This window comes from Mustelus asterias, chromosome 4, assembly GCF_964213995.1.
Source record: "Mustelus asterias chromosome 4, sMusAst1.hap1.1, whole genome shotgun sequence".
Lineage (NCBI taxonomy): Eukaryota > Metazoa > Chordata > Chondrichthyes > Carcharhiniformes > Triakidae > Mustelus > Mustelus asterias.
In genome coordinates, this window is record NC_135804.1 from 98,872,736 (window position 1) to 98,885,415 (window position 12,680).

Sequence of the window (12,680 nt, forward strand, 5' to 3'; positions counted from 1 at the left end):
TTTTCTTTAAATTTGATACCAGCCTCAGTTTCTGTTAGCCACAGCTGGCTCATCCTTCTTGTAGAATTTCTTTCTCTGTGAATAAACCTATGTGCAGAGAGGATGCATGCTAGGTATACACCCCACACATGCAAAGAACATGGCAGTGGTTTAAAGGTAGTATTCAAGCCAACTGATTTAAGAGGGAAAAAACAATTCAACATTGGGAAATGTAGTTACATTTTTAAATTGACTGCAGTGGGAGAAAAAAAAAGCAGAAGTGACAACTCCCAAAATAGAACTGCCATTGCTCTTGTGCTGAAAGGTTATTTACTTGCCAAACTGAAATAATTGTTAATTTTAAATTTTTTTTGATGTAGAGTGAGTGATCAGATATCTGATGGATAAAATGATCAACAAAGATATTCATAAAATCACCAGCAATGAGAAACATTCAACATGCAAGAAATTGACCAACTCCCAAGCTATTCTTGAAACATGTAGTGGAAAATAGTTACCTTTGAATATCCCCTGAATAAGGGGATCAACTGCAATATTGAATACTTCTTCTTGTTCAGCACAGGGATCAAAGACATAATCGTATGAAAAATACTTATCAATTCCCAAAAGAACCTGAAGGAGGAAAAAACCAAAAAGAAATTGGCACAACATATTCCACATTAGAACTACAGAAGAATGGGGATTCCTTCAAGCACCCGCCCCCTAACTATTCGATACATAAAAACATCAAATGCAAAATAATAAATCATCAACTTGTTTAAATTCTTACTTGTGGCTCTCCTGGGGTAAATGTCAAGCACACCTGACATCCTTCATCAATTTCTTTTTGTACAAGAGGACGGCAACGTAGAGCAACTCGCACTGGAATAACCTTCTCCTCTTCCCTCACCATCCTGCCAACGTACAGGAAAATTGCTAAGAGCATATTATAAATTGAAACACGATCCACTGAATGGAGACAGCACATTAGAGTCAGCAGAAGTGATCACAGGCTCAAGTGACATGGCCACAAGTCAAGGGATACGGAAATATCACAATTCGAAAATGATTAACTGAGGAAAGTTAGATGTTAAGCAAGTTAAGAGACAGTGTTAAAACATGGCCAAAACTGTTCAACATAGATAAGTATCAATCAGAAAGAGGGACAATTATTTGTTCTTTTGTTACAGTATGGAAATGTTCACAATATTCACAAATTCACAATTTTCACACAATATTCATGGAACAGAAAATACATTCCAAAATCAAAATGTGGGAAAGTGTAAAAACAATTCTGGGCTTGATAAATGGAATAACCAAATAATTTGACGTGGTGTTCTGTTCAAGTAAGGAGTAATAAATCTGCATAAGTTACTGGTTGGTTATAGTCTTGTTAATTAATTAACATGTATATAATAAAATCACAAGGCATTTCACAGGACCACTAAGTAAAATCTGACACCAACGTAAGTCAAGACGTACTCAGGTAAATGAATTAGAACTTCACCAAAGGCAGGTTTTAAGGAGTCTTGAGAAAGAAAGAGGCAGAGGGGTTTAGGGAAGGAATTCTAGTTTTAAGTCTTGGCAACTGAAGTCACAGCTGTCAAGGGTGGTGTGTTTGATAGGCCAGATTTGAAAGTGTGTAGGTATGGGAGTTGTAGAGCTGGAGGAGGTTACAAAAATGGGGAAGACGTAGAGAAGTATCGCTGAAGAGCCAACATAAGTCAGCTAGTGCAATGGTAATAAGTGAAGGAGGTTTGGTGCAAATTAGGTCACAGGAGATTAGTATTTTTATGGAGAATAACAAGAGGTTGACTAGAAGTGCTTGAAATAATCATGTCAGGATGGAACAAAGGCACATATGAGAGATTCATGAGCTGAAGCAAAGGGGAAGTCAGGCACATAGAAATACAGTTTGAGCAGTGGTATGAAGTCGTCAGAGCACTCCTCAGGGTCAAATTTTGAAACCAGTCAAAGAGTCTAGTTCAACTTCAAGGCAGTTGCCAAGGAGCAGGATGGAGCCAGTAGCGAGGAAACAGTTTTATGGTGGTGACTGAAGATAAATGGTTAATTCTTTACGATATTTGGAGTAAATTGCTGCCAAGCAGCACCAAATGTCAGATAAGGAATCTAACAATTTAAAAAGAGGTGAAGTGAAACAAGGTAGAACTGGCTGTCATCAGCATATATGCAGCATGGAAACACAATGCCATGTTTTCAGATGTCAACATGTAAATGAGAAATGGGGATGGGGGTTGGAGAATGATAGTTTATAAAAATGACACTGGAGTGATAGACAGAGTACACTGTAAATTAATTTGAACCCCAAGAGAACAAGTCATTAAATAACTTTTTAAAAAGGCCCCAGGTTATTAGAGTCCAGGATAAAATGCACCTGGCTTTTAAAAAAAAATCTAATGCACGTCTTGCAGTTTCCAGAAATAAACACTTATGACAGATACTAGAGTAGACATCAAATGTATTTTTCAGATCTCACCATGTGATGTGGAATGATACAATAGTTCAGTGCATTGACAGTACTGCAATAGTGAGTAATGTGGTACCCTGGATATGCATTCATATAATAGTTCCATACTCTTCTCCTTACTCCATAATACAACATAAATCAAAATATTTATAGCATAGGTGTAGGTCAGTCAGTCAGTCGTGTCTCTGCCAACTCTCCGCAACAACAATTCACCTAGTGCCATTACCCGGCCTTTTTCTCTGTAACCCTACAAACGTTTCCTCTTTAGATAATGCGCCAAAAAATATTTTGAAAGCCACCACATACTTAGGGGGTGCATTCCAAATCCAAACTACTTGCTGCATAAAGACATGCTTCCTCATGTCACTGGTTTTCTTTGGTTCACTTTGCTTCCACCAATAGGAACAATTCCTCTCCATCTATTCTGTCAAGATCCTCATGATTTTGAGTACCTCTATCAAATCTCCTCTACAAGTGTAACACCCCAGCTACTACAATAGATTTACCTAACTGAAATTTTATAACTATGTTTCAATTGTCATGAACGTTTCTGCACAGTCTCCAATGCCTTCACGTACTTTAAAAGTGATGCCTTCAACTGGACACAATATATCAGGTGTGACTAAACCAGCATTTTAGACAGGTTTACCACAAATTTCTTGACCTCCCCAAAGCCTCTCTACCACCTGTAAGGTAGAAGTCAAAAATTGTATGGAATACTCTGTAAGAAGCTTTGACACTACCAAAAACATAGCATTCTTTTGATTGGCACCCCATCCACTAGCTGTAACAACCACTCCATCTACCACTGACATGTAGAATTTCAACAGTGCAGAACAAGGCCATTCAGTTCATTGGGTCTACAGACTCTCCGAAAGACCATCCCACCCAGTCCCTCTCCAACCCTATCCCTGTAACCCACACATTTATGATAGCTAAACCACCCAAGTCACACATCTTTGGACACTACGGGGCAATTTAGCATGGCCAGTCCACTTAACCTGCACATCGTTGGACTGGGGAAGGAAACTGGAGCACCCAGAGGAAACCCACGCAGACACGGGAGGAATGCAAAAACTCTTCACAGTCATCCAAGGCCAGAATCGAACCCAGGTCCTTGACGCTATGAAGCAGCAGCGCGAATTACATAGTGGCCGACAGAGGGTACCATCTACAGAATGCACTACAGCAAGTTAGTAGTTTGGCAGATTCTTCCAGATGAACAGTATATAGGGCTTAGAAGAACAAGGACAGTAGGTGCATTAGAAATCATACAAGAATTCAAGAACATGCAACAGGAGTTGCAGCAGATCATTTGGACTTTCGAGCCTGCTCATCATTCAACAAGTGAATGGTTGATTTGCTACTTCAACTCCACTTTCCTACCCTATCACCATGTTCCTGAATTCCCCAAGTATCCAGAAAATGTATCTAAATAAACTTGCTCTAAATAAACACACGGAATATAAGTTCTTACGATATAGGAGAAGTAGGCCATTCAGCCCATCGAGTCCACTCCACCATTCGATCATAGCTGATATGCTCCTCATACCCATTTTCCTGCCTTCTCCTCGCAAGCCTTCAACCCTTTACCAATTAAAAATCTGTCTAACTCCTCCTTAAATTTACTCACTGTCCCAGTATCCACCGGACTTTGGAGTAGCAAATTCCAGTTTCGCAACCCTTTGGGAGAAGTAGTTTCCCCTCACCTCTGTTTTAAATTTGCTACCCCATTGTCCCAAGACTATAATAGCATTCCTTCAATTGTATTGGTTATTTGTTTCACGTGAAAGTTTTATAGATCAAGCATGGTAAATGTCAAAACTGAGCTTTCTGAAAGAGAGGAAACGTGTGGAAAATAAATAAGATGCAGTTAACGCCAGAAGATACGAAGTTGCAATGGAAACACTCACCTGGCGGCAAAACTTTGCATGTCTAAATATTATACAAGCCTACTTGCTGATCTGGTGAAGTGACATGACAAGGGCCACGCATTATTTGAGAAGATAGAAGAATGTGCACTGTAGGTCTTCACCTCCCCCCCACCAAAAGCTTGAAATTGCAGTTAGAAAGAAAAGTATTTGTATCACAATTTTAATTTTTAAGGTCTTGAACATAACATTTTATCCCAAATGTGGTCCAGCTCAAATTCATAAGAAATTGTTCCAATCGGACTCTCTGCATTTATAAAGTTTCATAACTTAATGCTCTCTTTTTCCCTTGCCCTTATGTCTCAGCAGGTCTCAGGCAAATTCCTGAACCTACAAAAATTAATTTTGCATTACGAATTACCAGAATTAAAATAGCAATTCCGACTAATCAAGAATGTGAGCACAGATTTATAGATGACAGACTACATAATTTGTTAACAAGGTTGCACTTGACAAAGTATTTGAAGTGACCGATGGGGCAGATAAAAGTAAACAGGGTTGTTGTGGTGGGAGATTTCAACTTCTCCTATATTGACTGGGACTCACTTAGTGTTAGGGGCACGGATGGGGCAGAGTTTGTAAGGAGCATCCAGGAGGGCTGCTTGAAACAGTATGTAGATATCCAACTAGGGAAGGGGCCATACTGGACCTGGTATGGGGGAATGAGCCCAGCCAGGTGATCAGCATTGCAATAGGGGAGCAGTTCGGGAACAGTGACCACAATTCAGTAAGCTTTAAGGCACTGATGGATAAAGATAAGCGTAGTCCTCAACTGAAGGTGCTAAATTGGGATAATTGGCCAGCAGGATTAAGGAAAATCCTAAGGCTTTTTATACATATATAAAGAGCAAGAAGGTAGCCAGGGAGAGGACTGGTCCACTCAAGGACAGGGGAGGGAATCTATGTGTGGAGAGGAGATGGGCGAGGTATGAAATGAGTACTTTGCATCAATAATTCCAATAATATTATGCAGAAACTGAAGAATGTAGATTGGGGGCAGATGTTTGAGGGCAAATCAACATCCGGCATGTGGGAGGCTTTCAAGTGTAAGTTGATAGGAATTCAGAACTGGCACATTCCTGCAAGGATGAAGAATAAGTATGGCAAGTTTGGGAACCTTGGATAACGAGAGATATTGAGCCTAGTCAAAGAGAAAAAGGAAGCATTTGTCAAGGCTAGGAGGCTGGGAACACATGAAGCAAGTGTGGAACACAAGGAAAGTAGAAAGAAACTTAAGCAAGGAGTAAGGAGGGCTAAAAAGGGTCATGAAAAGTCATTGGCCAGCAGGATTAAGGAAAATCCCAAGGCTTTTTATACATATATAAAGAGCAAGAAGGTAGCCAGGGAGAGGATTGGTCCACTCAAGGACAGGGGAGGGAATCTATGTGTGGAGAGGAGATGGGCGAGGTATGAAATGAGTACTTTGCATCAATATTCACCAAAGAGAAGGACTTGGTGGATGATGAGTCTGGGGAATGGTGTGTGGATAGTTTGGGTCATGTTGAGATCAAAAAAGGTGGTATTGGGGTTCTTGAGAAACATTATGGTAGACAAGTCCCCAGGGCCTGGTGGGATATATCCCAGAATACTGAGAGAGGCAAGGGAGGAAATTGCTGGGGCCTTGAGAGAAATCTTTGTATCTTCACTGGTTACAGTGGAGGTACAGTAAGAAGTCCCACAACACCAGGTTAAAGTCGAACAAGTTTATCTGGCAGCACAAGCTTTCGGAGTCTCGCTCCTTCATCAGGTGAGTGAGGAGTTGTGTTCACAAACAGGGCATACACAGACACAAACTCAATTTACAAGATAATGGCTGGAATGCGAGTCTTTACAGGTAATCAAGTCTTAAAGGTACAGACAATAGGAGTGGAGAGAGGGCCAAGCACAGGTTAAAGAGGAATACTGTCTCTAGCCAGGACAGCTAGTGAGATTTTGCAAGCCCAGGCAAGTCGTGGGAGTTACAGATAGTTTGACATGATCCCAAGATCCCGGTTGAGGCCGTCCTCATGTGTGCGGAACTTGTAACAAGTGTGCGGAGACAAGATACAGGGGAAGTCCCAGAGGATTTGGAAATGGAAATGAATAGGGTTGGGAAGCATTTTCTGATCAGGGCCAGTGTGATCTCCTGGACTCGTTTCGATCGCCACAGGGGGTCGGAGAGGAATTTCCCAGATTTTTTTTTCCCCATATTGGCCCTGGGGTTTTCACTCTGGGTTTTCACCTCTCCCTGGAGATCACATGGTCTGGAATGGGGGGGTGGGGGTGAGTTAATAGGTTGTGATGAACAAAGCATCGTAGCTGTGAGGGACAGCTCGGTGGATAGGATATTAGGATGTAGATAGGCTGGAAAATTGGGCGGGGATCCTGGATTCAGGATTCAATCCTGGACCGGGGAGCGGTGCGGGCTTGGAGGGCCGAAGGGCCTGTTCCTGTGATGTATTGTTCTTTGTTCTTTTTGTTGATTGGAGAATAGCCAATGTTATTCCTTTGTTTAGGAAGGGTAGCAAGGATAATACAGGTAATTGTACAAGTACACAGGTTACTAAAAGTGGCAACGCAGGTAGAGAAGGTAGTCAAGAAGGCATACGGCATGCTTGCCTTCATCGGCCAGGGCATTGAGTTTAAAAATTGGTAAGTCATGTTGCAGCTTTATAGAACCTTATTTAGGCCGCACTTGCAATCTAGTGTTCAATTCTGGTCGCCACACTACCAAAAGTAAGTGGAGGCTTTGGAGAAGTTACAGAAAAGATTTACCAGGATGTTGCCTGGTATGGAGGGCACTAGCTATGAGGAGAGGTTGGAGAAATTTGGTTTGTTCCCACTGGAATGACGGAGGTTGAGGGGCAACTTGATAGAAGTCTACAAGATTATGAGGGGCATGGACAGATAGTCAGAAGCTTTTTCCCAGGGTGGAAGAGTCAATTACTAGGGGGCATAGGTTTAATGTGAGGAGAGGCAAGGTTTAAAGGAAACGCACAAGGCAAGATTTTTTTATACAGAGGGTGGTGGGTGCCTGGAACTCGCTGCCAGGGGAGGTAGTGGAAGCAGATACGATAGAGACTTTTAAGGGGCGTCTTGAAAAATACATGATTAGGATGGGAATAGAGGGATGTGGTCACCGGAAGGGTAGGGGGTCTTAAGTTCAGTCAGGCAGCATGGTCAGTGCAAGTTTAGAGGGCCGAAGAGCCTGTTCTTTGTTGTATAAATGCGTTTCCAAAAGTCAGTCTATATACTGTCAGACAAGAGGCTAGTTGAGAAAAAAAATCTGCATAACATGAGGGAAATTTAGTGACTTTTGATTCCATTGTAACAACCCAACTCTCAACCAAAGACTTAGGCTAAATAAATGTACTCCAAGGATCAGTGCAATTTGATTTTTGCAATGTCAGAGATAATGGTTGGAATTCTCCAGTCCCACCAGAAGCACACAGCTGCCCGTGGGTTTCCTGCTGGCATGGGGTGAGGTCAATGGGAATTCCCATTGATAGCAGTAGGACCAGAGAATCCCACCGCTAGCCAAGAACGTGCCATCTCCCACCAGCGGGAAACATGCAACTGAGAGGCTGGGGCATCTCGACCATTGTCTTTTGGGAGAGTTTAAAATCCCACCTCACCTCTTAAGCGAGGAGAAAAAAATCTCAGTGCTGTTTTGGAGAGCAGAATTCTCTGTCTTGCCAGTATTTATCATCCAACCAACACCCAAAAACAAACTGATTATCTGGTTATCACACACACACACTGTGGAACCTTGCTGCCATCTAATTAACTGTCATCTTCCCTACATTACAACAGTAACTATGCTTTAGATGTTGGCTGCAAACGGTTAATGTAAAGAAACAGCTTACATCAGCAATGTAATCTATGTGAAGCTTTGAGCACGACCTCCTGTACAGTCAAAATAAACAGTCTTGCCTCCAGGAGACTCCAAACCCACAGCAACGTAGTTAACTCTTACATGCCCTGAAATGGCCTAGCAAGCCATTCAGTTCAAGGGCAGTTATGGATGGGCAATAAATGCTGCCCGTCAGTGACACCCACCCATTTAAAAAAAAAGTCTATTGATTATCAAAAGTGATGAGAAAAAACTCTCACGTGAGTGATTTAGATCTGAAATTTGCTGCCTGGAAGCATTTTGGAAGGAAATTCAATCAGGGCATTAGATGAATCTTTGAATAGAATGCACCGGGTACAGGTTAAAGGCAGGGGAATGGAACAAAGTCATGATGTTAGTTTTGAGAGCTGGTGCAGACGCAATGGGCCAAATAGCCTCCTTCTGTGCCTTAACAATTATGTGATTCTAAGGAAAAACATAGCTAAGCTGATAACAAATGCAATTCTGTTTACCATATTAATGAAAAGAATAGAGAGGCACAAGAGAGCACAAGGAGATGATTTACAGGGATGATACCAGAAATGCATGATATATCAGGCAAGGATTGTGCTTAAAAAAGACCTATTACAGGTATTCAAAGCTTTGAGAGTTTTTAAGAGAGTGAATAAAGAGATTGTTTCCTTGAGGGTAAAATTATAACTTGACATCAATACAAGGAATAGCAAATCCTTGCTACAAGATTTATTCAAGTTTCTTTGATTTTAAACTGCATTTCTGATGGGGTGTTGACAATGAGTGTTATGCAAACACATGAATGTTGTTCTCCACTGGACGTGATGTAGGCTCACGACCCCATCCAAACCATCTTGAAGGGGCCTCTTCCACTGCCTACATCAGTCTCTCAAACTCCACTCTAAGAAGTCTCACAACACCAGGTTAAATGTCCACTTGGAGAAAGGGCTTGGTAGAAAGCAACCTACAGCACATCCAGTAGGGAATTCATAAGAGATGTCTTTACGCAAAGAATGGTTCAGATATGGGATTCACTACCAAATGAAGTGGCTGAAGCAAATAGCCTAGATGCTGCATCCAAGGGAAACTGAATTAGGTTTGATAGGTTAAGACAAGGAAAGCTGGGAGAGAAAGTGGCACATAAATACCAGCATAGACTGGTTAAGCCAAATGGTCTATTTCTGCAATAAGTCCAAGCAAAAACTAGAGCCTGACAAAATTAGCACCAATACCAGACGGCTAACACATGAAATAGAATTCCAGCTATGGTTTAGGTAAAAAGCCTAGAACGAATCCCGAGTGCTGGAAATTGCAATGAATGGACTAACATGTTTCAAGATCAAGGAATTAAAACGTAGACAGCCTAATATCAGCATAACACATCTCAATAGCAGTTATGCGCTTGTAGCTTCCATAGGAAAATTGAAGGCCCAAGCCACTCTCCACAGGAGATCCATCCCAAAAAGGTCTTTTCACCAAATGGAGTAGTCACTGTTGAGATCCCACAATGAGTTTAAACACAAGGAGTCTCGTATTTAAGGCAGATTAAAAGGCATTTCTCCTCAGTCATTAATATTTGAAATTCTCTTCCAGAGAGGAGCAAAGATGGGAGACACTGGCAAAGGAGTCAAGCGTCATGGGGAGACACTGGCAAAGGAGTCAAGCGTCATGGGGAGACACTGGCAAAGGAGTCAAGCGTCATGGGGAGACACTGGCAAAGGAGTCAAGCGTCATGGGGAGACACTGGCAAAGGAGTCAAGCGTCATGGGGAGACACTGGCAAAGGAGTCAAGCGTCATGGGGAGACACTGGCAAAGGAGTCAAGCGTCATGGGGAGACACTGGCAAAGGAGTCAAGCGTCATGGGGAGACACTGGCAAAGGAGTCAAGCGTCATGGGGAGACACTGGCAAAGGAGTCAAGCGTCATGGGGAGACACTGGCAAAGGAGTCAAGCGTCATGGGGAGACACTGGCAAAGGAGTCAAGCGTCATGGGGAGACACTGGCAAAGGAGTCAAGCGTCATGGGGAGACACTGGCAAAGGAGTCAAGCGTTATGGGGAGACAGACAGGAAGGCCATAAACAGATCAGCCACTGAAGGGCAAAGATGGCTCAATGGGCTGAATAGCCTACTCAGATCCCCATTTCTTATATCACAATCCATATTAATCAGAAACAGATTGGCCATGTCATCCTGCGCCAGTGAAGAATCGCCACCGCCCTAAACTCCTCACAATAACGTTTACAGCAACAATAGAATCGTAAACCCAAATCTACTAGAGTCCTTGCAGTCTGGAATATAATGATGGAAATTAAACACTGAGCAGCCAGCTTGCCAGCGTGCTTATCCCGGGTATAGTGCTGCGGGCAGGACAGTAAGTGTTGGAATTAAAGGAACTCAACATTCAGGGCTGGTAGTCCGCCAGGCGGGGAAAAGGGGGGAGGGATGGCGGACACCTACCCACAGGGACAGCTACTTCCCCCCCCCGCAAACCTTTTCCCTTCCATTAATGCGGGGTACAAACTCGCACCTTCAAATGGCTCCGGATATCTCCTGAACTGGGTGATAATCACTTCACCGGGCCGATTCTCCGGCTCCCTGCACTCAGCCTCGACCCAACCGCCCGCCAAGACCAACGCACATTCAAATACTGCCGCAGCCCGGGCCCAGCCAATCATCGGACACGCTGGCACTGACCTCACCGCGCAACGCGTCACTCGGTCCCGTCACCCACCGCAAGGCTTGACGGGAGGAGGCAGCGGTTGATATGGAAACGAGCTGGGGACGGGGAGGCCGGGGTGCCCGAGAGGAACTCATCGGACCACTTGTCGTCGGCGAGCCAAATTAATGGGGTCAGCGGATCATTAATTCCCTCGAAGTGTCAAATAGAAAATGCTTGAAGCTCAGCCATTCAAAGGGAGCGGTCTGGCTGAACACTAATTTGGAGTTTTTCTTCTCAGTAAGAGTTTTAACAACACCAGGTTAAAGTCCAACAGGTTTATTTGGTAGCAAATGCCATGTTTTTCTTCTCATGATGTGGAGATGCCGGCGTTGGACTGGGGTAAACACAGTAAGAAGTTTAACAACACCAGGTTAAAGTCCAACAGGTTTATTTGGTAGCAAATGCCATGTTTTTCTTCTCATGATGTGGAGATGCCGGCGTTGGACTGGGGTAAACACAGTAAGAAGTTTAACAACACCAGGTTAAAGTCCAACAGGTTTATTTGGTAGCAAATGCCATGTTTTTCTTCTCATGATGTGGAGATGCTGGCGTTGGACTGGGGTAAACACAGTAAGAAGTTTAACAACACCAGGTTAAAGTCCAACAGGTTTATTTGGTAGCAAAAGCCACACAAGCTTTCGGAGCTCTAAGCCCCTTCTTCAGGTGAGTGGGAATTCTGTTCACAAACAGAGCTTATAAAGACACAGACTCAATTTACATGAATAATGGTTGGAATGCGAATACTTACAACTAATCAAGTCTTTAAGAAACGAAACAATGTGAGTGGAGAGAGCATCAAGACAGGCTAAAAAGATGTGTATTGTCTCCAGACAAGACAGCCAGTGAAACTCTGCAGGTCCACGCAACTGTGGGAGTTACAAATAGTGTGACATGAACCCAATATCCCGGTTGAGGCCGTCCTCGTGTGTGCGGAACTTGGCTATCAGTTTCTGCTCAGCGACTCTGCGCTGTCGTGTGTCGCGAAGGCCGCCTTGGAGAACGCTTACCCGAATATCAGTGGCCAAATGCCCGTGACTTTCTCTCCACTCACATCTGTGAGGGGTGTGTCGAGCTGCGGTTCCTGAGGGACCGTGTTAGGGAGCTGGAACTGCAGCTCGAGGATCTTAGGCTGATGAGGGAGAATGAGGAGGTGATAGACAAGAGCTATCATCAGGTGGCCACACCAGGGCCACGGGAGGAGGCCAAGTGGGTGACGGCTAGGAAGGGTAAGGCTAGGGTGGTTGAGAGCACCCCGGTGGATTTGCCCCTGCACAACAAGTACTCCTGCTTGAGTACTGCTGGGGGGGACAGCCCGCCTGGGGGAGGCAGCAGTGGCCGTGTCTCCGCAGTGGAGTCCAGCCATGTAACTCAGAGGGCTAAGGAAAAGAGGAGGAAGGCGGTATTAATCGGGGACTCGATGGTGAAGGGGACAGACAGGCGTTTCTGCGGAGGTAGGCGGGATTCTCGCATGGTGGTCTGCCTCCCTGGGGCCAGGATCCAGGATGTCGCTAGTCGCGTCCCGGAAATCCTGAGGTGGGAAGGAGAGGAGCCTGAGGTAGCGGTACATATTGGTACCGCTGATGTGGGTAGGAAGGGAGAAGGGGTCATGAAAAAGGAGTACAGGGAATTAGGGAGACAGCTGAGAAAGAGGAAAGCAAAGGTAGTAATCTCAGGATTACTGCCTGTGCCACGGGAAGGTGAGGGCAGGAATGGAGTGA

General features: G+C 43.9%; 1 protein-coding gene across 2 annotated transcripts in view; it reads right to left on the minus strand.

The window, feature by feature from the left end:
* kif4 (kinesin family member 4) overlaps window positions 1-10,892 on the minus strand; it is a 76,382-nt gene extending 65,490 nt beyond the window's left edge. For both annotated transcript variants that reach the window (XM_078211435.1, XM_078211434.1), the window contains exons 1-3: window positions 10,771-10,892; window positions 770-893; window positions 498-612 (exon numbers count right to left, since the gene is read on the minus strand). In XM_078211435.1, the coding sequence (XP_078067561.1) occupies window positions 498-612; window positions 770-892 (238 nt within the window). In that variant the 5' untranslated portion in view covers window position 893; window positions 10,771-10,892. The remainder of the gene's footprint in view (window positions 1-497; window positions 613-769; window positions 894-10,770) is intronic.
* Window positions 10,893-12,680: the final 1,788 nt, after the last annotated feature.